The 25356-nt window shown below is 31.2% G+C and overlaps 1 protein-coding gene across 1 annotated transcript in view; it reads left to right on the top strand.

Moving 5' to 3' along the window:
- Window positions 1-20883, top strand: part of LOC121132051 (innexin shaking-B) — a 49703-nt gene extending 28820 nt beyond the window's left edge. The window contains exons 2-4 of the mRNA XM_040727490.2: window positions 12330-12549; window positions 15159-15581; window positions 19250-20883. Coding sequence (XP_040583424.1) covers window positions 12330-12549; window positions 15159-15581; window positions 19250-19341 — 735 coding nt within the window. The 3' untranslated portion in view covers window positions 19342-20883. The remainder of the gene's footprint in view (window positions 1-12329; window positions 12550-15158; window positions 15582-19249) is intronic.
- The last annotated feature ends 4473 nt before the right edge of the window (window positions 20884-25356 follow it).

Genomic DNA, 25356 nt, shown 5'->3' with positions numbered 1-25356 from the left:
TATGACGGTTGATCCATTGAAATCCAAACAGTTACTAGTTCAATAATTAATGATGGTTGATTAATTAAAATTATTTCCTAATTCGATATATTAAATACAAACAATTACATAGACACAACAAAAACCTGAGCACTCCAGCTTATGTAAAAGTCGAGAAATTGACACTTGAACGTGATTGACAAATTTTCATTCGTACACTCCAAGCAGTTGGGCGTCTCCGGGACACCCTCTACGCCGTCAACAAGTCTGAAACGTTGGAGAGAAAGAAAGACTCTGGCAATAAGGTCAAACCGGACCCGGAGTGTTTATAGAAAACACCCCAAACCAATCCCCTACAGTCCATGAGGGTCGATGCAAGATATCTTGGGGTTTTACACCAGACTGTGCAGAGAGCTTCCAAAAATAATGGGTGGAAGGGCCTTGTGAGGGTGAAATGGCCACTCAAAAATAATATAAAGATATCTACAAGTCAAAATATTGTGTAAATTATGATTTACACTTCTAAGCCTATATTTGTAGCATTCATTTAGTTTTAGAATACATTAGAACAGAGTTATATACAAAATAGACATAGGAAGAAAGGCGAATAAAATAATAAAAAAACAGCTCCCAAGTTAGGCTATAAAAATATGCGTTAGAAAAATAACCTCGAAAACTATCTTAATGAAAATACTGCTAAATGGTCAATAAAACATAAAATATATTCCTTTAGGGTTAATTTTCCATTGTATTATCATCGTTTATAACTATTGATGTAAATCATGGGATTGTTTGAGCGGGCCCATTTTTTTGGAATTTCTCATCAGATGAATGATTTTTTGTTTTTCCCCTTAGAAATTATTGTTCTTACTTAATTTTTGAGAAGTGAACTTTATTTCCTTAATTGGAGGAGGTGATAAGTTAAAAATACTCATGCCCATTGGACAATTATTAACAGGGGTTGCCCACCATTTTAAAAACTTTTTAACGTGTAAAACTCGTCACCCGCATTTTTAAAGTTACACCCCAATCAACGTCTTGATTCTTTATGTTATTTTATTTTCTAATTCTAAAATGGATTGCCTACCAGTATGCACTAAATAATATGATAAAAATATCCTAAATTTGGTACAAACGCACATCAAAGGACTTTTTTAAATGTACACTCCGTCCTTTTAGGATTAAGGACAAGGGAGTGAATCCTTTTCTTTCTTTCTTTTTTTTTTTTTTTTTTTGAGTTGGTAAATTGTAAGAAAATATACAAAGAAATTCATCATAAATTGTTGTATATAAATATATATATTTATTCTAAATTGAAAGTAGGGAGAAAATGGAAAAAAAAGAGTATTTTACACCCTTATAAATAAATATATGTACATTGTAGTGATGTCACAGATCCGAAACTGTTTACGAATCTATAAACTGAAATATAAAAAACCCAAGAATCGTCCTTTCAATATATGTATAAGAACCGGTTATCGATAAATGAACCAGGTCGGAGACTGTGTGTTTGTTCTCCGTCCTTTAACAAATTGTTCCTTTATTTATCACGCAACCTTTCTTCTAAAAAACACACACAAACACACGCGCGAGAAACAATGCCCAAAACCAGTTTGTAGTTATCCAATTATTCCCAACTATGGCATTGTCTAACAATAAACTGATTTAAGCGTTTCACCGCACTACGTAATTCCATAAAATAATTAATAACTGTATTGAGTGGTACCTGCAATCCTTGTCTAGTGGTCACACAAATTATTACCTATCTACTAAATAGGTTCTTTTCCTCGAATCAGTGTCCTTCACATTTAAAAAGAGAAAAAAATACTTGGAGTACTATCAACGGGTCAGCTTTGTTCGTGACATATAACTGGATACTATATTCATTGAATTGAGTTTGGTAGCAAAACGTGGACTCGAAAGATTGCTTTCGAAATAATTTTAGATTTTTGTCTTTTCAAATTTGTTCACTCAATATGGCCACGTTCAGCATCAATCACCGACTTTAGACGTCACCAAAAGACTTTGTAGAAGTTGATGACAAACACATTAGACAAGTTGTCCCATGCAGTCCCTATAACGGAATCCAATTAGTCCCCATTTGCCAGTTTTCTTAGTTTCCCTCTCCAAAGTGCCCCACACAGAAAAGTCCAGCGGTTTCAAATCTTGTGAGGAAAGTGGTCACATCTATTTGTCTATTTAACTCTCTAGCTTCTTGGCCTTCATGACCTCTTTCAGAAGGTGGTGTAGGGTCCTAGCGTATGATGAAAGTCCCAAATCGCCCTTTACGGCCCTTCTGATGGTCCTAGCAGCCAGGTAGAAGTCGTTGGCGGAGCAGATTAATTGATTTGGTGGTGTACTCCTTGATCTTCTTCTGGACAGGAACGTCGGATCCCTCTTTAAATTGTGCCTTCCGCGTCTTGTTTTCTTGGAGAGGTCTTCTTATTCATTCTTCATCTTGACTACCCTTAAACCCAGGGTCCTGGAGCACATTACAATGTCCATAATTCTTGCCACGTTTAATTGAGCAACTAGGAAATCTTAAGATTATCTGCAATTTGGCTTTTTACTCACTCATGATCACAAGGTGAAGAAATGTTTAGTATAGTTTGTTTATGCCCAAAGGTTGGCTGAGCCAAGATGTGGAAAAATAATCACTAAACCTTTCTATTTTATTGAGAAATTTAACATTAATTAACAGTTTTACGTTTTGCTCTACAATTATGTATATAAATTAAAATGAAAATCAATATTATGAAATATAGGCCTTTTCAGTTCATAATGCATAGATACAGCAGATTTAAAAGATACAAGAGTCCACTCACATTTATATAATAATTAAATCTAAGGATCTGGAACAAGCCAGACCGAGAATATGTGGATCTGTCGTATCTTTTCATAAAGCCCCAAACCACAAGTTAAAGATACGTCACATCACCAGTAAATAAAAAATGATTTATTCATTCTCCCCCCTCCCTCCCCTCCCTCTTCAAATTATTCAAAATTAGAAAAAGAAACACACCAAGGAACTCACGTACAATAATTCTTCAATATATAAATTAGGCCGGTTTGTTTGTCAACTTTTTTCATCTTTATCAAAACCATCTTATGCAAAATAACTAAAAATAATTCTTAGTATCTATATTGACTAAGAAGAGAGTTTATATCTTTTTTCATAGTTGGATCTAAATGAGCAACCTAAAGATGACGAGGCATAGATGATTTGCATGCCAGAACACATCTTTTACCTTCTACCACTAATCAAAATTCGAAAAAAGTTGAAAAACAAACCGGCCTAATATACATATATGTATATATGCTCGTAATACGATTATTATTGAAAAATAATGACTATATGTACAATAACTCCTCTCAACTTTTGACTGTCATCATCACAAAATATGTATAATAAAATTGTCAAAAGGATTGACTTATTTCATTTATTAAATAAATAAAAAAGAATGGAAAAAAGGAGAAAGAAGAAGTTAAAAAAAAAAAAATGGAGTAAAGAAAGGGGAGAACACGTCTCTGACGTCATCATCACTCCTGACTTTGATATATGTACCTACGATACTTTACATGTATTATATAACACGATGAGAGGCCTCTTTGATTCTTTATACAATATATATATATTTGACACAATAATATTACATCTATACCTCGCAACCTCCTTCCTCCTTTACAAAGAGGAAGAAGAACCAATTCTTACCAACTCTGAGGACTAAGGATGCTAAAACAATACATAATATGTGAATACTCATCACATTGTTATCTATAATGTATCACGCAACCTTTCCTCCAAAAATATAAAAGCCCGAAGTCCTCTAGTAATTAGACAAACAAGTCACACTCTAGAACTACTATTCATTTCTTTCGTACTCCCAGAGCCTGACTGTCATATTATTTCTCCATAATTTTAGAAATAAAATACATATACAAGGATGGTTTGAAATGTTTCCTTCCCTAACTTGTAGCTGACTGCACTTATAAATAAAAGCGAGTCTCATTTAAAGTGTAGAAAAGATAGTTGAAATAAGAAGTAAACAAAAGCTATGTATTTGAATTATTTTCAGGATTCACGTAACCTCGATCAAAAAATATAGAATATAAAAACTCTTCGTAGATGATTAGGCTAATATATTTTTGTTTTAAAATTACTTAAAATTTTTATTTTTATTTTGTTGCATTGGATAACTTATTATTATTTCGTTTATTTATCCAAAAGAATAAATTATGAAGTAATCATGACATACTGGGTGTCTTTACGGGAGGGCCGAAGGGTTGTAGGTCCCCCACCCCAAAAAAAAAATGATAAAGGAATTTTTTATTCTAACAAGAAAATTTAATTTTTGAAATTTTATGAATTTTTTTCCGAAAAATGTAATTGCAAATAGCCATGGATTTTGAAATGTTTCTAAATAAAAATTTTCAAAATTGAAATTTATTTTTACAAATTAGGAATCGCCATAGCTCATGTACAGCACGCTCGGAAGTTATACTCTTAAACTTGATGTGTTTACGTTCGCGCCCCGGTGATTCCTAAAGAAAGGATTATACTTTATGTATATGGATTTCACCATAAGATTCCTACTTTAGATGGAGTAAATGTAATACTATAATGTTCACGAATACTTAATCAGTACAACTCCATCTAATCAATTGAAGGATCATTAACCCCCCAAAAAAAAAAAAAAAAAAAAAAGTGTATATATATAAAATTTATTTATAATCTGGCGGACGCCCCTGACATATCAAGTAAGAGTAGGGAATCGACAGCTGACAACAAAATAATTTGGTCGTTTTTGCATATTTTTAACCTTTCTTCCTCTCTCCCTCAGCTCCCATAGAAAAAACAAACTTTAAAAAAACTTGTTAAAAGTATTTTTCCCTTCCTCTACTAGGCTTCTTTTGTTGTTGCTGTTGTTAGTAGTAGTCGTAGGTATCTTACAAAATGCTGATTTATGGAGAGAAAAAAACTTGCAGAAGAATTGCGCGGAAGTCTAGATGTGCTTTGGGAATCCTCATAGAAATGCTGGATGGAGAAATCAAAATGGCGTTTTAATATTTAATGTAGATAAATTATTAATCTTTCACCAGTTTAAAAAAAAAAAAATAATAATCTGCTGTTTCGTTTAATTGCACTATTTGCTAGAAAATAAGTCATGTCAAGATAGCCTTCGAAATCACAAACATGCATAATGGATCAAATAAAAGTTATAATGGACGTTACGATATTTATTTACCTAGATTTTTTTAAAAGTTGATTAGTTATTTGTTGACGTCAAACACATAAATTTGAACCCGACACTATTCCCTTCAATCTTTATCACTTGTCTCAATATTTTTTTTATTTTTTTCAATAACAGGTATTAAAAAGCAATATCTTTTGCACAATACTATACTCTCTAATTCTTCAAAATGTCATTCAATTCTCTTGATGTTTAAAAAAGTTGTGTTGTTTAATGAAATATCATATTAGATCACAGATTTTGATCTAGGTAATACCATCAACTGTAGAAAAAAAAGACAGGAAATTTTTATGATAAATTGATCATAACTTCTCTAATATTGAAGCTAGATACACGAATTTGGTATCAAAATGTCTTTTTTAACATTATCTATTAGATAAAACAGGTTTAAAAGCTCTGGATTTAAAAAAAAATCTGAAAACTTTAATTGTTTGCGAATAGCTATGGATTTTTGAAAAAAAAAAAAAAAAATAAAATTGTCTCTGGATAGTTAGGATTTTGAAATTTTTCTGAATTTTTTTTTTTCATAATTGAAATTTATTTTTAAAAATTAGGAATCGCTGTAGCTATTCGACAACGTGCTCGAGAGAATTTATTCACTTGAATTCAATGTGCATTTGTACCCAGACGATTCCTAGAGAAAGAAATATACTTTATGTATATGGATTTCACCATGTTTTATAAATTGATTTTATGTGGACGCGTTACACATACATATGTATGATCTTCTACATCCTAAGCTGAGCAGGCGTCCCCGATTTTCTGAGACAATTCCACTTTTGAGTGCTCTGTTCCCGGTCAATTTTGTCTCCCAAAATTTTTATACAACTCTATGCATATCGTTGACCCAGCCCGGAAACATACTAGAGCTGGAAAAAACCTTACAAAAATTATTGTGATAACTTTTTGTGTGTAACCAAATGTGAAGACTATGATTCTGCAAAAAAAAATTCCAAACGTCATTATAACTACAATGTACTATTAATTTATTCAGTTCCAACCCATGCAATGACACTTTAACAATCTAATCTGCAATGCAGTGTTGCATTCTTTCAGAGAAATTGAGACTATTTTTCACTCACAATATGCTGCAATGGTGTGCAATCCATATTATTAGCTATTAACAAATATATGTAGTTATGACAATATTTACTTCGATAGCTACATGTACTAGGATACAGCAATATTTTTGGTAAACTGTTTCATGTCTTAGTTTAATATACAGTGTAATTTATATATATCCTAGAAGGATTCTCCTTATTATACAATCCAAACCAGATACACAATTAGGAGATGAATTTAAGATATATTGCCTACAAAGATATACTATCTGGTAAATGTATATATTTAATTTGGTATTTAGAGGAGGCAAAAATAATTATAAAATTGAGTAGTGACTAGATGATACTGAAGATGTTGAATCTACTAGCTTCAATATCGAGTGGTCCATTAAAATCTAATCACTTTGAATCTGAAACTTCAACAAGATATCATTTATTAATTTACATTAGAATTTTCACCCCAATTAATACTTTAAATAGATGTTTTTCGGAGCTCTATTAATCATTAATGGAGTTACCCTTAGCGGCAATGATGGCTTCCAGGATGTGGCACACGACCTGGCACCCGCTGTGAGTGTAGTTCTCTGTCATGGCGTCCCGGTGCTAGCTGGTAGTAGCATTGAAGGCCTCGGATGACAGACACTGCAAGTCTTCCCCTCGACATGCACCCAAAAGGTGTAGCCAAGGGGGTGGCTTTAGGGGAGGGGGCAAAAGTGTCAAAAGAGAGTTCATATGATTATTACACTCCAATCTGGGGTATGATGGGTGAGAGGCTGACACGCAGAGTAGCATTGAAAGTTGTTTTCAGGTTGTTCCTTGTCTTGAATTTTGAGACAATCACCCACACACACATAAATGAGAGACAACATGAATTAGATTGTCAGTTTAACAGAAAGGTATATTGACTGGCAGCTAGTATCCATAATGAAGCGACCGTGGAACACTAGATGGCGCTTTGCAGGAGCTCTAGTTGAGAACGCCTGATATAAATAAAACAAAATATGAATATAGTTTTTCAGGGGAGTCAGCAGGATTATATATTTATATATAAGGGGTGGGGGGCTTGGTTTTTTGTTATTATTTAAAAAAAAAAAAAAAAATTGAAAAAAATTCGCAAATCTATACACATAAAAATTAATTTTTAGTCAAGAAATTTAAAGAATTTCTTTTCAAGTATTAAATTTTTTGGGAAACAAAATCAAAAATTAATAGTTATTTTCAAAAATTTAAATTTTTGAAAAAATTTAAATTAAATTTTTTGAAATTTTTTGAAAAATTAAGCTTAAAATATTACATATGAAAAGCTTTTATAGTTATTTACATAAAATTTAATTTTCGGGTAAAAATTTCATATAGTAAATTTTTTGAAAAAAAATTTCAAAAATCACGAAAAATATATATATTAATTTTGGGAGAGGTACAGCCCCTCCATCCCAAACAACCCTACGAACACCCCTGTTTTTAGGTATATTTTTCCAGATTTGAAAAATAGTTTAATTATTTTGTATCTATTTCTAATCAGAGAAAAAGTTTTGTAATCAAAAAAAAAAAAAAAATCCGTAAATTGACCTTCTCCTTGGAAATACAATATATTTCTGATATTTTATCACAATCACAAAAATCATAATTTATCCGGAAGTAAAGACAAACAACTTCATAATAAAATATATGGAACACCTTAAAAAAATAATGTTATTTAAGATTTATTTATTGAAAAAATATTTTTGTTTATTTATTCAGCTATCAAGGATTATTGATAATACAGTGTGAGATTGATCAAGAGTTATTTTTTTCAAAAAACATTTAAACATTTTTTTTTGTTTGTTTGTTTCATATTGATTGTAAGCATTTAAAATTTTATTTTTCACAGTTTTGAATGTCATATCAGATGGGCAACGTCCCTTATTGTCCATAAACCAAACCTTGATATTTTAATAGCCCCGAACTTCTTTATTTCATTTTTTCATTAGTTAGAAAAGGAATAAATAGTTACATACGTGTAATAAATTAGAATCCGAACCGCAATTTATACATTATATTCCCAATTTCGATTCCAGAAAAACACCTGATTCTCAGATTCACAGTAATCGTCCCATCACTGATAATTATCCTATTTCAATCAACCGTGCCAATTTCTAGTTCTTGCATAAAAACAGATCCGTTGGCACCAATTTACCAGTGTTATAAAGTATCATATTTATCGATGTATGGACCATTAGGAGCACAGCAACTCAATCCAATGAGAAAAAGAAATTAGCAAGGAAGATAATTTGTAGTTTAGTCTCATTTTTGGATACAAATATCATCCTAGCTTGCTTGCTTTTGTGTTGACGAATCACAAACATAAAATATAATTTTTATTGCATTGATTTATGAATTATAGTTTCTTCTAAGTTTCTTTTAAAGACATTCATTCTATGTATATTAAATTAAAGAATAATTAAATATAATTAAATAACAATTATATACAAAATTTTTCTTTGTCATTTAGTCCTTTTTCATGGCATCCCAGTGCTGACTGACAGTGGCTTTGAGAGCTCGGTGTTTGGATGACGGACACTAACGGCTTTCCACTCGACATGCACACAAAAGATTTAGTTAAGGGGGTGAGCATTAAGGCTGTAAGAGAGGCAAAATTGTCCAAAAAGATTTCAAAAGAACACAAAAGACAGATTCGAAAGAGTCTTGCAACAGAGATGATGAGTTTCTTTCATTGCCGGTGTCAAAAGTGGCATCTCTACCCTCACAAGGCTCCTTCCGCCCACTTTTTTGGTAGGTCTCTAATAGATTGGCCTGGGCTGTTTTTCTTAACTCCTTCGGATCCAGGGAAGTTAGGGGGGGAGGGGGTATAACATTGTCCAAAAAGATGTTATCAAGGACACATTAAAAAAGGTTTTCAACGGAGATGATGAGTTTCTTCATTGCTGGTGTCAAAAGTAGCTCTCTGGTGTGTAGCCCCGAGATCTCTTGCATGGGTCCTCATAGACTTTAGGGGATTTTGCGTGACGGCGTAGACGGTGGTCCAGGAGACACCCAACTGGTTGGAGGCCACGAATGGAAATTTGGTCGATGACGTTCAAGTGTTCTTTTCTCGACTTGTACGTAAGCTAGGAGCTCAGATTTTTCCCCCATTGTAACTAATGGGTTATGCTGTAATATTGTAGCGAACAAGCTCATTAATTAATTATAATTTTCCCCCCTTCCTTCTTATCCTTATTTGTTTAACGTTGTAACCCTTTCATTAGATAAAGAAAAAAATTAGTGTTTATATATAATAAAATCGACAATAAAGGTCATATGAAATTTAATTAAAGGAACAGAAATAATTACATTCTAAATCCTGTAGAAAAAAGATATTCATTTTCGGACCAGAGCCTACATCGCTGATATGTCAGAGTAATTACCGCATCATCCAAAGAAGTTAAGGGAACTTTCAAAACAAAGTATCCAGCTGCTCAAGTTCATGTGCCCGCCTGCGTCGTAGCATCCCATGTTACGAAGATGGGTCCATATTTCTCCAAACAAAGGAAAATGAAGAGGTCTACTACAAGGATTTAAAATGGACTGTGTAGCAAAAGTCCAATCATGTTTAGGGTCAGGATGCAAATCCATCTCATAAATCTCCATAGGCCCAAAAGTAGAAAACACTTCTTCATAGGGTACCATCCTTCCCTGATCTCAATCCTCTGGATTAGAGTATATGGAGTTGTGAGATTTCAAGTTTATTAAGACCTCTAACCGCAATATGAATGTTCTAAAGGGCAACATCATGAAACCCCAGATGGTTACGTAATACATATGGAAGAACTACGACAGGTTTCATGTCGAAAATGTTATTTTTTCAATGGGTTATCACTATGGTTGCAAATCCTGAGCTTTTTATAGTAGGCCAGTTTTTTTTGGCGAATAATATATCTATTTTTTTTCTAAGTCTTTTATCATATACTTTCATTCTTCTGTCCTACAATATATATATAAACCGGATTGAACATTTTCTTGTGCTCATAGCTATAAGACAGAAAGTAACCCTAAGGGTCTGTGGCTGAGTTATAACTGCAAATCCTTGTTGGACTCAAAGTAGAATTGAGGGTCGATATAGGAGTCATTCTTATATTTATCCTTCTTCATTTCCTTCTCTTCCTCATCTCTTGTCACAGCTGTTCGTATCTGATCTAATGAAACGTCATGACAAATTAAATTTAATAGTAAATGATTAAATATCACTTTTATTTGGTGTTTTTCAAATTATGTTATTTCCAAAAAAGCTTCCCCCACACCCTATAAATCAATTTGTACAGATAAATATTCCAAAAAAATGCATTAATTAATTATATGTATAATGTATATCTTATATATGGAACAAAAAATTAAACCAACGCAATTAAATTAAATTTTGTGATACGTTGTTAATGGTTTTTTAACTCTTTTACAAGCAGAGCTTCGAATGACGTCAAAGGATTGCATCATCAACACAAAATGATGCCATCTTAAAGAACATGTATTACCCCTCCCCAGTTCTTTGGTGAAGTCCAAATCTATAGATCAAGTATTCCATTAATTCGTAGCCGGTTCTGAAAGTAATGAATCTACGTGTTTGAATCTACGTATACTAACTGCTGTGTTCGCCTCTTTTGTTTATAGCTTTACTCGCCGACATTGTAATATATGCATTTTGTATTTATGACGTCAAATCACTTCCTTTTTTTAAAATTTTAAAGTCCATATTTCTTATGACTCACAAATAGTGTTGTGTCGGTCCTTGGAACGGATCCTGAGTTGTCGATTCTTGTAACTTTTCCTTAAAATCTGAATGTTTATTAAGTAAAATTTATATATATGAGATAAGTATTAAGAGTTTTGCACATTTCTGAGAAAAAATAACCATGTCTTCTCTATAATGTCACAATAACGTCAGGAGTGATGGATAAATTTTACATTATTTAAGGACTGGACTGGGCTGGACCACGGTCCTCTGTCCTAAATAATGACCCGCAAAATTACTCATAGGTATAAAAAGGAGTACTTCCTACTTTACAGAGTTGGGAAAGTTAATGTAAATTAACTTTTAACTGAACTTGTTAATTTTTTAAACTGCATTATCTTAATTTTAACTTAGCTTGATTAAGTTAATTAGTTAAATTTATTTTGTTATTCTATGTGGAAATACTAAAAAAAACTGTCTTTATGCAACCGATAGTTCTCTGATGATTTATTTAAACGCTGTTTCAAAACTATTTGTTTTATTAACTTTTCTAATGGATCATTCCACATCAAATCGATAAAAAGAATATTTTCTCAGTGTCGTAGAAAATGTCGTTTTTATATTATCTCCCATATTTTTGTAATTTTACATATAGTTTAAAATTGAATAGAAACTCAAAAATATAAAATGTTAGCTGACTTCCATTTTTGTAGTAACATGAATTTGAATTCTTTTCTTGATCGCTCAATTGGAAGTGGAGAAAATTTCAGCCAGAGAGACCGACAAAATTTTCTTTATTATAAAGCCTTCAAAAATCTCTCAATAGACTAACTTAAATAGTTATTTTGTAATATCGAAATTAGTTTTAAATTAACGAATATTGGTTGAGTTAATTTAACTTAAATTACTCTAAAAGTCGTTAAACTTAAGTAGTTAAAAAAGACTCGAAATTATCTTTAACTTAACTAGTTAATTTTCATAGAAATCGAAATTAACTTTAATTCAACTACTTATAAAAAATAAAATAATAATTAACTTTAACTTGACTTGTTAAAAGGATAAGTTAACGGGCCCATCACTGTTCCTTTGTCAATAGATCATTTTCACTAACGTCATAAATCGCATCGCAATTGAAGGAAAAGTCATCTTGGGGAATCAAACTGGATATTTTCGCAACATAAAATGAACAAATTTCCAATAAACCTTCTAAACATTCAATCTTTTTTTTAACTTTGGGCTACATGATGATTGGGGATGTGTTTTTTTTTTTTTTTTATTATATATTTTTCAATTTTCTTTCATTCGACTCACGTCTCCTACTTTTACTTTTTCCAGGCTATATTATTTTACGTACCTCGATGGTTGTGGAAAAATTGGGAAGCTGGAAAGATCCATGCCTTAATGATGGACTTGGACATTGGAGTCGTTCAAGATGTGGAAAAACGGCAAAAGAAAAGACTACTCCTCGACTACCTCGCCGACAACCTCAAACACCATAACTGGTGGGCCTATCGATATTTTTTCTGTGAATTCTTAGCCCTCGTTAACATCATAGGTGAATATATACTTTGAATTTTTATGTATCAGGGGAGCCAATTGCCTATATTTATTTCCCACTTCTGACAATGATGATGGTAGTAATTACGAAACTGAAGATAACCCCAAATATTTTAATTAGTAAATGAATTTAGGGGGAAAAAATAATGTCAAATAAAGTCAAATATGACTTCCCTTTGGATTGAATAAATGTGCCTTTGATTTCTTCTACCTTTAGAAAAATGATAATGACCTATAAAAGGTGAAACTTTGGTGTAAGTGGCCTATAAAATGTTTTTTAACAGTTACTCTTTTGCAACAATGTTTACTGTTATTTTTCACAGTAAATGATCTAGATATTGTTTCTATATTCGAAAAATATTTTGACTGTTGGTATATCTCTTTCTGAATAGAAAAAAATGCTATGTAATTACTAGTGTTGTGACTTATTGAAGCACCATTTTTTTTTTTTTCGGGTTCAGTCTTAAGGGATTTTTTATTGACCGATACAGACCAACTTTTCGTTCCAGACCGTGGACCGATTTTTTCAGTCTCCTTTGGTGCACCAATTTTTTTTTCGGTCTCAATTTATGTACCGATTTATTTCGGTCTTAGCCTATGTACCGAAAAAGAAAACCAGAAAAGGCTCAAAAGACATTAGAGTCGATTTCTTCCTTGAATGGGAGCTGGGAATCTATCTATGCATATATAACAATAAATATATTCATGGGTTGAAAATATAAGAGGATCCATTCACTGTCCGATTCCGATAAAAGGCTCTGGATGTGAAATATAAAATAAAATATGTTAATTATGTACCATTAAATATGAAATGATATTTATACAACTTAAATAATTGACAATTTGAAATTTAGACGTGCTTTTAATTTGACAATTACTCAGGCCTAAGATCATTCTTAATTCATTGAAACAGAAAGATTGATTATCCATCTCAAGAGATGCCCAAATTCAGAATTTCACGAGAGACGAGCGGATTAAAATTCATCGGAGCTATCTCTGTTTAAGCTTGGTATGAGGTCATTGTACATGAAAATACATATGATGTCATGTTATAATCCATTTATATGCAAAATCGGTCTAGACAGAATTTTCTAGAAGACCCAGCTGTTATTTGGATCAAACTAATTAGAGCCAACAAAAAATATAACAGTCTCAGACTGGTCTAGGATTTTCAGATCGAAACCCAATACTATTAACTACATAACTGATGAAAAATAGGAAGTTGGTAGCCAATTTTTTCCTCCTATAAAATTATTCAATAATTGTTAACAGGAGAATAAGAACGAATTAATATCCAAGCAATCCATGTTAAGAGCACTGATTATAATCAAATAAGAATAAAAATCAACAGCTGACAATCGAGATAGATAGAAATGCAACAATTGATAAAAATGAACTCTTTTTTTTTTATAACTAGGATTAAGTATTGAATAATACAAAAAGCTTTTTAAGATCCAAAGAATCCCTCGAATCTTTTTTAGGATCCGTAAAAGTTAGGGTACCCCTAGCCAATTTGGGTCTTGGATCTTTTTTGGATAACCCAAGTGTACTTATACCATACCTGAGTAATTCAAATCCAGATCCAAAACCCACATATCTATAAATATGAGTTTTTGTATCATATATAGATTTTTAATAGGCCCCTTTTGAAATTTACTTACTGGTGCTCAATTCTTTAGCGTCAATATATAAATAATTAAGTTTAATACGTCGGTATTGTTTACTTTTGATTGAAATCAAAATATGGAATATTTATTACTATAAAATGCATTAAATGTTTGTAATGATTATGGAATTAAACTCTTGCCTGATATTATGGTTCTTTGTCAATCCATGAGTCTTTTCTAGCAATGAATAATCCACTATGAATTATTATAATTAATAACGGAGAAGTGATTAGCAATTCTTCCGTTCGAATCATTGTCTTGTTTTTTTATTTTTCTTATTAGACCCCCTTTTATTTATTTATTTTGTCTCTGGTTCGAACTCATTACATAGTAAAATTTCGATAGTATGTATGTATTGAAATTTTGGGCATAATTATGTGTATCATTATTTGTTTCTATTGTAAAGTAGAAATGTCCTAAGGGGCAATGGTTTAAAAAGGACTTTCCCATGATTATATTGGGGGAGGGGGATTGTTTTTTGGATATTTTTTTAATCAAAAATTCAAATGACAAATTTTTTGGACGAAATTTCAAAAATTCAAAACTGTTCACAAAAATTAGATGTTTGGAAAATTTTAATAGCAAATATAAAATCACAGTTGTTGACAAAAATTAATTATTTGGGGAAAAAAATCCATAATTATATTCCAAATTCTAGTAAAAAGTGAAAGTACCTTAATTTGGGACGGCTATTGTCCCTCAGCCCACCCCTTGCGTACGCCTCTGTTTAATGCAAAATGTCCTTAGAAAAAATAGTTTAAGGGAAAACTATCATTTGCCATAGTTAAAAACTTTTTCTAAATATAAGTGATTTTTTATAGTAAATAGATTTTGGCAAAGGGTTCAAAGAGATCCATTATGATAATTACATTACAAAATTACAAAAACTCTATCCATCTACTAATTACGTTGTTTTTGATTCTCTCTTCTTTTTTTTCAGGACAAATGTTCCTCATGGATCGCTTTTTTGACGGTGCTTTTTTAACTTTTGGTCTGGAAGTGATTGCATTTGCTGAGCAAGATCAAGAGGATCGATTAGATCCCCTCATCTACGTTTTCCCTCGTATGACAAAATGTACATTTCACAAATTTGGAACTTCGGGAGAAGTGGAAAAGCACGATGCACTTTGTTTGCTTCCACTTAACATTGTCAATGAAAAAGTTTATATTTTTCTTTGGTTCTGGTTCATCCTGTTAGCCTTGCTCAGTTTTCTAGTCATTCTGTATAGACTCATTATCGTCATTAGTCCCAAAATGCGGGCCTACTTGCTTTATATAAGGTTTAGGCTCATTCGACGCGAGGTCATAAACACCATCGTTAAAAAGAGCTACGTGGGCGATTGGTTTCTCTTTTATATGTTAGGTAAGGGCCGTTCATTTATCCTATATCTTGTATACAAGTTACGTTTTTGTACAAGTTGGAAACAAAAAATGAGATGAGTAATTTTAAATGAAGGATTTACAGTACTTAGATGAGGATAAACAAATAATTAAATATATTCCATGAATGATCAACATATTAGTAGTCTAATTCTAACTAATTAATTGTTAAACATTACTAATATAGAAATATTCTGTCCCACATTAAAAAGTTCATATGCCCCCAGTTATTTTATTCATTAATACATGATAACCATATAGTCTTAATGGAACAAAACTAAATGATAATATCAATGTACAGTTGTTGAATTGAATGCCTCATGTGGTAATTAAATAATGCTCTTTAAGACATAGAAATTTCAACTTGTACAAAAGGGATAATACAAGTTGCAACTTGTACACAGGAAATATATTTATAAGTATGTTTTTTGTATTATCATACATGGAATCCAAAAATGGTCGAAAAGAGGTGTCTAAAATTTAGCAAGTAGACGTGTAAAATAACCAAGCTTTTTTGAATTTTGCCTTCTTGCTATTGGGGGTCATTGGTGCTATACATAAATGACTTAAATGCTTGCCATGGGCATAATTTTGGTCATAAAGAGACTTGTTAAGGGTCATTTTAAAGCTAATTATTTGCTGTTTAAATTAATTAAACTTATATTTTGATAAGATTAGCTTTTTTTCACCTGAGACCAGCCGCGATGGACTTCTAGTTGGCAACTTTGAGTTGGTATAGTTCAGTAATTTTGCTATACTGTCGTATAAAAAAAATTATTTTTTTATAAAATATTTTGAGAAAATTGTTTATCTGAGAGGTTTTGTGATTTTATATTTAATACTTTTAACACAAATATAAATTGATGTGGAATCAAAATTATTGCGTATCAACTAAATAATTATAAGTGTTGTGCAGTCATGCCAAGTTTAATATCGATATGGTTCAGTTCAGTCTTCTAAAACTTATTAAGTTTGGTGCTTTATAATGTCAATCAAATGTACTTCTTCTTTTTTTGATCAATTCTAGTACTGACAGTCCGAAGTTCTCATGATCTTAAGGAACAGTCCTGAGACTGGACTTGACTTGACTGGACTGACACAAAATAGTACTGGTACTATCCCAAGTTTGTTTTATGTCCAACAACGCACAGAAAAAAAATACAATTCAAAAGTTGTATTTGAGATCTAAAAAATTTTATTTTAATAATTTTTGTCAATAAATATTAAACATTTGAATTATTTATTCAACATAAATTAAATAAGTAAATGATAAAATTACAAGCTCTTAAAATCATAGACAAAGTTTTACAGTTTTAAAAACCAATACGGGTCATAAACTAATTTCGGATCAAATAAGAAACATCCCTAAGTCTTAAATTGAGAGTCTTTAAAGAGGAAGTTTTTTTAGGGAGGAAAAGTTTAACTTATGTTGTAAAACGGTGGAGTTTAGCGCTCAAATATACGACTAATCGACGATTCTGGGAGTTCATTCAGAAGATAAATCTGCAATCTCAATAAATATTTTACTAGAAATAAGCATTTTGTGACAAATAGAGATGATTCAAACAAATTAAGGTCAAATAACTCTCAAAATTAGTTTAATATCCCTAATCCTTTCAAAGACTCGCAAATTGTACTACTTAAATGTCGTATAAATTCCTTTTGATATCTCAGGGGTTCTGCAGGATGTTTTTAGAAGAGACAACATTTTTTTTTTTTTTTTTTGTATCTTAGAATTAAATTTTCCCAAAATTTAAACATTTTAATTTTTTTAGATATTAGGGGGGATACAGCCCTCAAGCCCCTTCTCCTCCAGACACCCTTGTATCTAGTCACTATCTACTATGAAGACACTATGCAAAAATACTAAAATAGGCTAGTATTCGTTTACTCATCAAAAAACTACTAAACTGTACTTCCCCAGCGAATAGTTATATACATATGTCAAGTCTTGAATTGGTTATTTTCCTGAGGAGGGGGGATAAATAGCTTAAGTCCTCTTAAAATATGGTTAAATACCTTAATACCTTCCCCCCCTGACTGGCCCAGGGGTAGTTAGAGCGGCTCATTGGATCTATGTGATGCTTTGGTGGTGGTGGTTTTTAAGGATTCATGGGTAGCCTCAAGTACCTAGCGCAAAAACTAATGCTTGAAACCATTTTTTGGCATTAGAGGATGGATGTATTATGATATTAACCTTGGATGTACATATGTGATGTATTGGCAGTTGTTTTCAACTATCCCACACTACCCCCGGACCACAGTAGTTTTTGGTGTTGGAAGGGTTCCTTGGATGTATTGAGCAGTACCCCAGGACACTGGCTAATCCGAAGGGGGAGAGTATTCAACCCTAAGGCTATTCATCTCCACCCCCCCACCCCCTATTCCTCCTATATTGGAATAACATTACCCACAATGGAAGGTACTCCCTAGGGGGATGGAACAAACAAATATGTTTGATATTTGTCATAAATAGTATTAAGTAAATTTATAATGTTATTGTTCATAATGAATTTTGAACAAAAAACAGGCAATTTTCCTAGATGGCAATTTTCTCCAGGGCAATCTTCCATGGACAATTTCCTCCAGGGCAGTTTTCCGCACATGAATTAATAGGTATAGATAACAAAAAGAGTACAATTTTTGCTGGATAGAAAACAATATAAAAAATAATTTAAGTAATAGATATTATTGTATTGAGTAGTTATATGTGAGTGCGCTCATGGAGAACGGAAAGTAAAACTGATGATTTCTTGAGGAGCGATCTTCAATATCAGGGATTCTCAACCTTTTTTTAATGATGTACCACATGTAAAATATTTATTTCACCCAAGTGCCCCCTTACCAGCATAAAGGGTTTTTAGCTTCAGTAACAGGGAAGGGGTTTTTTTGGGGGGAGGGATGGTTTTTGGAATTTTTTTTTTTTTTTTTGAGAAGAAATCCAAAAAATAAATTTTTTGGAAAAAAATTTCAAACAACCACATGGTATCTCAAAAAATTCGTGCAGCTATTTTCAAAAAATTAAATTTTTGACTAAAAAATTAAATTTTTGTCTAAAAAATTTCAAGTATAATCGTTTTTGAAAAAAATTTCAAGGATAAACTTTTTTGAAAAAAATTTCAAATATTAAATTTTTCTCCAAAAAATTTGAAAAATCCATGGCTATCCACAAAAAATTATATCAAATTTTTTGACAAAAATTAAATTATTTAATTTTCTAGTACAAAAAATAAATTCCTTAATTTGGGGGCCTACAGCCGCAATATCCCACCCCCTACAGACGCCTCTGAGTTATATACGACTTGTAAAATATGCTTTCAAAATCTCAAGTACTCCTGGAGTGCCTGTAATTACCCAAGGGGTACTCGTACACCTATTTGAGAACCACTGTTCCATATCATTAAAGAAAAATTAGTTTTTTCGCCTGTGCCTAATTACTCTTGATAATGCGGGGTACTACCGTAGGTCATTTAATATAACATATCTTTGGAATATAAAAAATAATATTTCTTCACATGCCCGGATTCCAAGAATGTATATATTGTTATTTCATATGTCCAAAAGTTGCATTAAAATTTACTTATAGATGAAAATGTACTCCATAATATTTTTACGTGTCATTAATCTAAGTTGTTTTTTTTTCTTTCCCAGGACAAAACGTGGACTCGATGATTTTTAAAGAAGTAATGCACGAATTAGCCAGGAAGCTTGGCCATTTAGGAAAGGATTTTTCAGATACTTGAATCAGTCCAAAAATACATATATTCTCTACTTACTAAATATAATTTTCCCAACTATTTATTACTGAAAATACGTTTCTTATTTTTCGACGATACGATTACAAAAATGGACTTAATTTTTTTCCCCAATCTACTTATAAATATACCATTTCATCATCAATTTTGAAATATAGATTCATAATCTATAGGAGGGGAATATTGGAGAAAGATATTTAAAAAAAAAATTGAATATGTTTTTTTTTATTCGTAAATCATAAAAAAACCTTCGGTTTTTTTACTATTATTATTAAAAAATTCTTTGACAATCAGAAGTTAAAGGAAACAAAATAATTTTTAAAATTTTCAGGTATTATAATATATAATTATAAATATTTTTTGGCTAAATAATATAACTACATTTGTGACATGTCAAGATAAAAGCAGACTGGAATTTTTTACGTGAAAGGCCATCAGTAAGCTAAAATAATCTTTTAATGTTTTTTAAATGATACTAACTTTTTTTGTGATTCATTGTGTGAACCCCGTGGTTTTTAAATTTGAATGTTAGATTTAAAATGGATTTTCTTAGCTTTTGCGGCTAGATCTTTTTTCAAATCATTTAGATAATATTATGGAGGGTAAGACTCACTTGAAGTTTTCCAACTTTTATTGGATACGTTGAATGAAAGCGGCAGTTTTTGATTTTGAATCTGAAAATAGATTAGCTTATCCCTTGCGGCTGTATCTTTTTTTTAAGCATTTAGATGATGTTATTGAGGGTGAAACCCACTTGAGAATTCCTAATTTTAAATGGATACTTTGGGTGAAAGCCGCGGTTTATAATATTTTATGTTAAACAAAAAAATATATTGGCTTTGACTAAAAAACCAGGACTTCTAAGGCCATCATTTGATCCGCGGAGACTCATTAACAATCTCTATATAATAATAACTCTGAATTGATAGATAATATTTTCTTGTAAAAAAATCATATGATCCTTTGATATGAAGTTAAGAGCTAAAAAAAAGAAAATATTTTTTGTCCAGCCTGCTTTTAAGTTGACTAATCACATATATGAATTGATTTCCCCCCCATATTGAGTCATTGTTGAAAACTTTTTGTTTCTTTCTTTCGTAATTTAAAACAATATGAACTACAAAAAAATTAAAAATTCTTTTTTTGAGTGATTTTTCAACTCAAACAAGGTGCTAGAAAATATTGAAAAAACTATTTAATTTTCCTCCCTTTAATATTTTTTCTTTGTCATTAATTTAAAAGAACCCCTGTTGGCTATGAATCATTAAACTGACTAAAAGGTTGTCTAATCGCCTCAAAAACTTTGTCAATATGTAGTATATAAAGTCCGAAAGATTCAATGTGCAGCGTCTCTAAAACTCTACGTACAATAATGCCCCACGGAGAAAAACCTTTCTGTTTCGCTTGTCTTAAAGGTCACAGAGTCAAAAATATTATCCAATGAGCGTATATTGGTTTTCTTATTAATATGTTCTAGAACAGCATAGTTTGAGAAACACATTGTATTAAATGATCGTGGTATAAAAAAAAGAATCAAAGATAAAGTTTCCCTATTATTTTTGCCATCATCTTATCCCTAAGACTTATACCAGTTGTTCTCAAACATTGCGTCACTGGATAAAAGCCAGATGCGAAACACTGCATTTAAGGGTTACTTTATGAATGGTAAAAAAAAATCATGAATCCTTTTTTTTTTTTTTTTTTTTGCTATCATCTCCGTTCTAGGACATTTACCAGTGGTTCTTAAACTGTGCAACACCCCTCAATAGTACATCCTGGATGAAAACCAGATGCGGCACAATATTTATCATAAATGTACGTACACAAAACCGAAAATTTTGTTTGATGGCCGTTGGTTTGGGAATTTTGGTCATGCGCCATGGGAAAAATGATTAAAAAACACTGTATTAATCGCTCTATGTATGGATTTCCTCTTTACTTTGCAATCATCTCAGCCCATGGACATTTACCAGTGGTTCTCAAATATTGTGTCACTTCACAATAGCAAGTCCTTTATAAAAGCCAAATGCAGAAGCACATTTATTTTGCTGTAAGTACGCAAGACCGACAGTTTTGTTCAATGGCCGTGATTTTGGCTATTTGATTAGTTCACTCTGGAATACGAAAGTTTGAGAAATACTCAATTAATTGGTTGATATATTTACGTTTGTAAAGGAATCATGAATCGCGATTCAGTATATTTGTGATGTATTTGGAGACGTAGGTCATCGACCAGTGTTTCTCAAATCTGCGCAATGGCACAAAGGTACTCTGTTGAGAAAATTCATTATATGGATTATTGAGACCAGTGACTACTCTTACCCTATTTGTAACATTAAAAAGGTTACTCCAAAAGGATCATAAATTATATAATGTGGTATATAGTCTGCTCCAGATAATTTGGGGAAAGAAAGACTGATAATTGCAAGAACAATAGCACGCATTTAAAAAGAAAAACTATATTTTACGAAAAATCTAGGATACTCAACATAGTCTCCTTTGTTTTTTAGGACGTTCTTGAATAAGCACTGGACATTTAGACAAGCAAATGAGCGTACTGTCTCCCCAGGGATTTGACCATTCTCTTTTCTGCCTTTCTAGGCTTCCGAACAACGCCCTCTGTCAGCTAGGAACAATGTTGAGCACACTTGATTTGCCATTCAGTAACTGTTTTGCGACTCCATGCTGCTCAATCAAACCACCTTATCTGTAGAGAGAAATGATCTGCTCACGAACACTTCCGTTGATTCTAATAATTCAGCTCTTTATACTATAATCTTTAGCTTATTTGACAGAGTTCCCCTTCGATTTGAGACCCTTAACTTTAACCCTCCGTACGTGAACATGCTTTTTGTATATAGTTAATGAACTGGGTTTAAACGTTAGCCCAAATTTTACTACATGATACACACTCGAAAAGAACTTAAAGGCACGCTACCTAAATTTGTAAAATTTTTGTATCTATTTCATTGTAAATTTCATATAAAAATACTCCTCTGAGTTCAAGACAAGGAAACAAAATAGATTATTATTTCTAAATTAATCTGAACAACATTAGATTGGGGCATCCATTAAAATATAGTTTGTCATTAAAACATTATAATTTCATTTTTGATAAACTTCTATGCAATATTAACTACTTTTTAACAAATTTTAAGTACTTAAAATGTACTCGATAATTTTGATAAGATTGAGTGTGATTATAGAAAAACAGAGGAGGACATTTAGTGTAAATATAAACTAAATTGACAAAAGCAAAAAAGCGATTCAAAAGCGCGGAAATTAATCAAATTCACAGAACCTTGATTTAAAATTGTTGAATTAGCGAATTATTCATAGAAAATACCTTTTTACGGAGTGATATAATCCATATTTTCAAGAGATTTGAAGATACTTAATACTGTTTGGGCTACAGGTAATCCCAGTTCCCTAAGGAAGGGTTAAAGAATTATTATTTTCGTCAAAAACCCCTAATCCTCGTACCCCCATCTCTTCTAAATCAATCCCTCTGAGAAATTTATTTTATTAATGTAATAAATTCAACATTTTTTCAAAAACGCACAATGTGTTAATCTATTAATTAATTACTTACTTATGTATCAATAGTCTCGACTAGCTGGGTTATAACACAGTCTCGTCCCTTTATTTATATAATTAATATAACAATGTTTAATTATAGCTCATTATGATACAGATTTATAGTCCTAATATTATTTTTTTGTTCGTTAATTTGGAGTTTTTTTATAACTAATAAAATATATACTTATTCAAAACTTTATAGAAAAATAGTTAAAAATAATGCAATTCTATGTATTTTACAAAATGGCCTGTCCACCTATATGGGCAGGAAAAAATTACATACCTATTACGGTAGAGTTGGTATGTATATTTATATATTTTGTAGACTGAAATCGTCAACATATTTTCTTTTTGTAAGAGCATTTAACATAATGATATAAAAAGTGGAATCATTTTGTAAAAAAAAAAAAAAATATTACTTATAAATTTATAAGTAAATGAACAATTTTTAATCAAAAAAAAAATAATGAATAAAAGCCTTACGTCCAAAAAAAAAACCCCAAAAAAATCTACAAAAAAAAGTAAAAAAAATATTCACCACTATTCATAAAAAAAAAATTTTTTCAGTTTTTATTTTTTGGATTACTGCCAAAAAAATTTTTTTTTTTTTTTTTTACTTTACTTAAAGAATACAATAACTGTTTTTTTTTTTTTTGTCAAAACCTCTTCATTACCACACAATTGTTTTTATTTTGATACACAATTACATTTTTGTTCGTTTTTAAAGTCCTTTTTAATGCAAAGGACCAAAGGTTTTAATTTTTTTTTTTTTTTTTTATGTAATGGTAATTTTTGAAAGAAGGTTAATTAATTACTATTATTATAATTAACTATAAATTATTATTATTTAATTAATTGTATAATTATGACTGATTATCGTATATATATTTTTTAATTTAAAAAAAATATATATCTATTTGTGTGAACATAATAAAACTACAAGGATTTGAAAAGAGGTGATCGTCTATTACTTTTATTTATTTGTTGATATTGCTATTAATTTAATTTCGACATAGCGATAATAATTTAATGCATCATTACAGAAGGAGTCCAATGTTCTTGTTGCTTTCCTGGATTCATACGAGTTCTTACGTACAGCAGATATCCTGTCCAAAGAAAGAAGTAATTTTTTATCCGCAGTGCCCAAAGGCTCTACCTTTCCAAGAGCCTTGAAAACCACGATTAGTTTCCATAGGCATTCAATGTTAAAGCATCCTAAATCCCAATCGTGAATAGATTCCTGTATTTGACATTTTGATATGTACGGTAGACCGGTTTGACTTTCAACTGTTTCCAAATTTCGATTACAGATAGTACGGAAAAGTTGTCGGATGTATTGAAAATTACATATGGAAAATTTCATCTTTAGGTAGCACATCTTGCTCAAAGTTTGAAAGGACACAAAGTTCCCCCCATAAGGATGAAAATACAGCATTAATCATTATTTTGCAAAAAATATTTACGATAGACATTATTCTAACCTATAAAAAAGCGTAAATACAGTTTTTTTCTAAATCTACCCTGCGAAGCAAAAACAGAGAATAAGATAAAAAAATTATAATCTTTCCTTTATGAAAATGTAAAAAAAAATAGATGCGCGCTATACGTGGATCATTAAACTGTCCTAACTTTTCTTGTTCTATACAACCATTATAGAAAAAATCTTTTTAACACTTTTTATAGTTTAAAAAAATGACTATCAAAATTATTTTATAAAAAATAACTAAAAATGTCCTCTTGTCATCCATAATGACAAAGGAAAGATTTTTTGCGTTTTTTCCTAATTTAATCGAGATGTGCGGTCTAAACATGACCACGTAGGAGAATACAATTTTTCATAGGTTATTTTCATACTATATGACAATTTTTGCACTAGCCACAATCAAAATTTGAAAAACAAACCACCCTAATATAGGGTCTCATTCTAATCCAGAAAATTCTTCACGATATGATTTATTTTTCTACAGATGTTCTCGTTATATGGAATTAATCTCAGTAGATGTATAGCCTTTGGAGTAATAATTGTTTTACAAACCCTGATTTAGTCTAGGAGAATAACCTGGAGGGATGATTAATAATTCTGCAGGTAAAGCTCTCTGGAGTACCCTCAAGGATCATTGTAAATTTGTCAGTGTATAAAAATGATTTGTAAGCTTTGTTTAAGTATCTGAGACCTATTATCTAGTCATTTACTTTGTTTTATACAATTATTTTATGAACACATATATTGTTATAAACAATAGCTGACAGACAAAAAAAAAAAAAAACTATAGAAACCATAAATTTTGCTCCAGCAAAAGACTTTGTTAAAATTGACCATCCATATCGCAACCTCAGTTACTTTCCTTAGAAATATTTCCTCTTCCTCACCATTGTCTGGAACTTTGCTACTGCCTTGGACTCAAACCTACATTTTGGCTTTCA

This window comes from Lepeophtheirus salmonis, chromosome 1 (assembly GCF_016086655.4).
Source record: "Lepeophtheirus salmonis chromosome 1, UVic_Lsal_1.4, whole genome shotgun sequence".
In the NCBI taxonomy this organism is placed as follows: Eukaryota; Metazoa; Arthropoda; class Copepoda; order Siphonostomatoida; family Caligidae; genus Lepeophtheirus; species Lepeophtheirus salmonis.
Note: the sequence above shows the minus strand (reverse complement) of the source record. Positions and strands in the feature narration are given on the sequence as shown.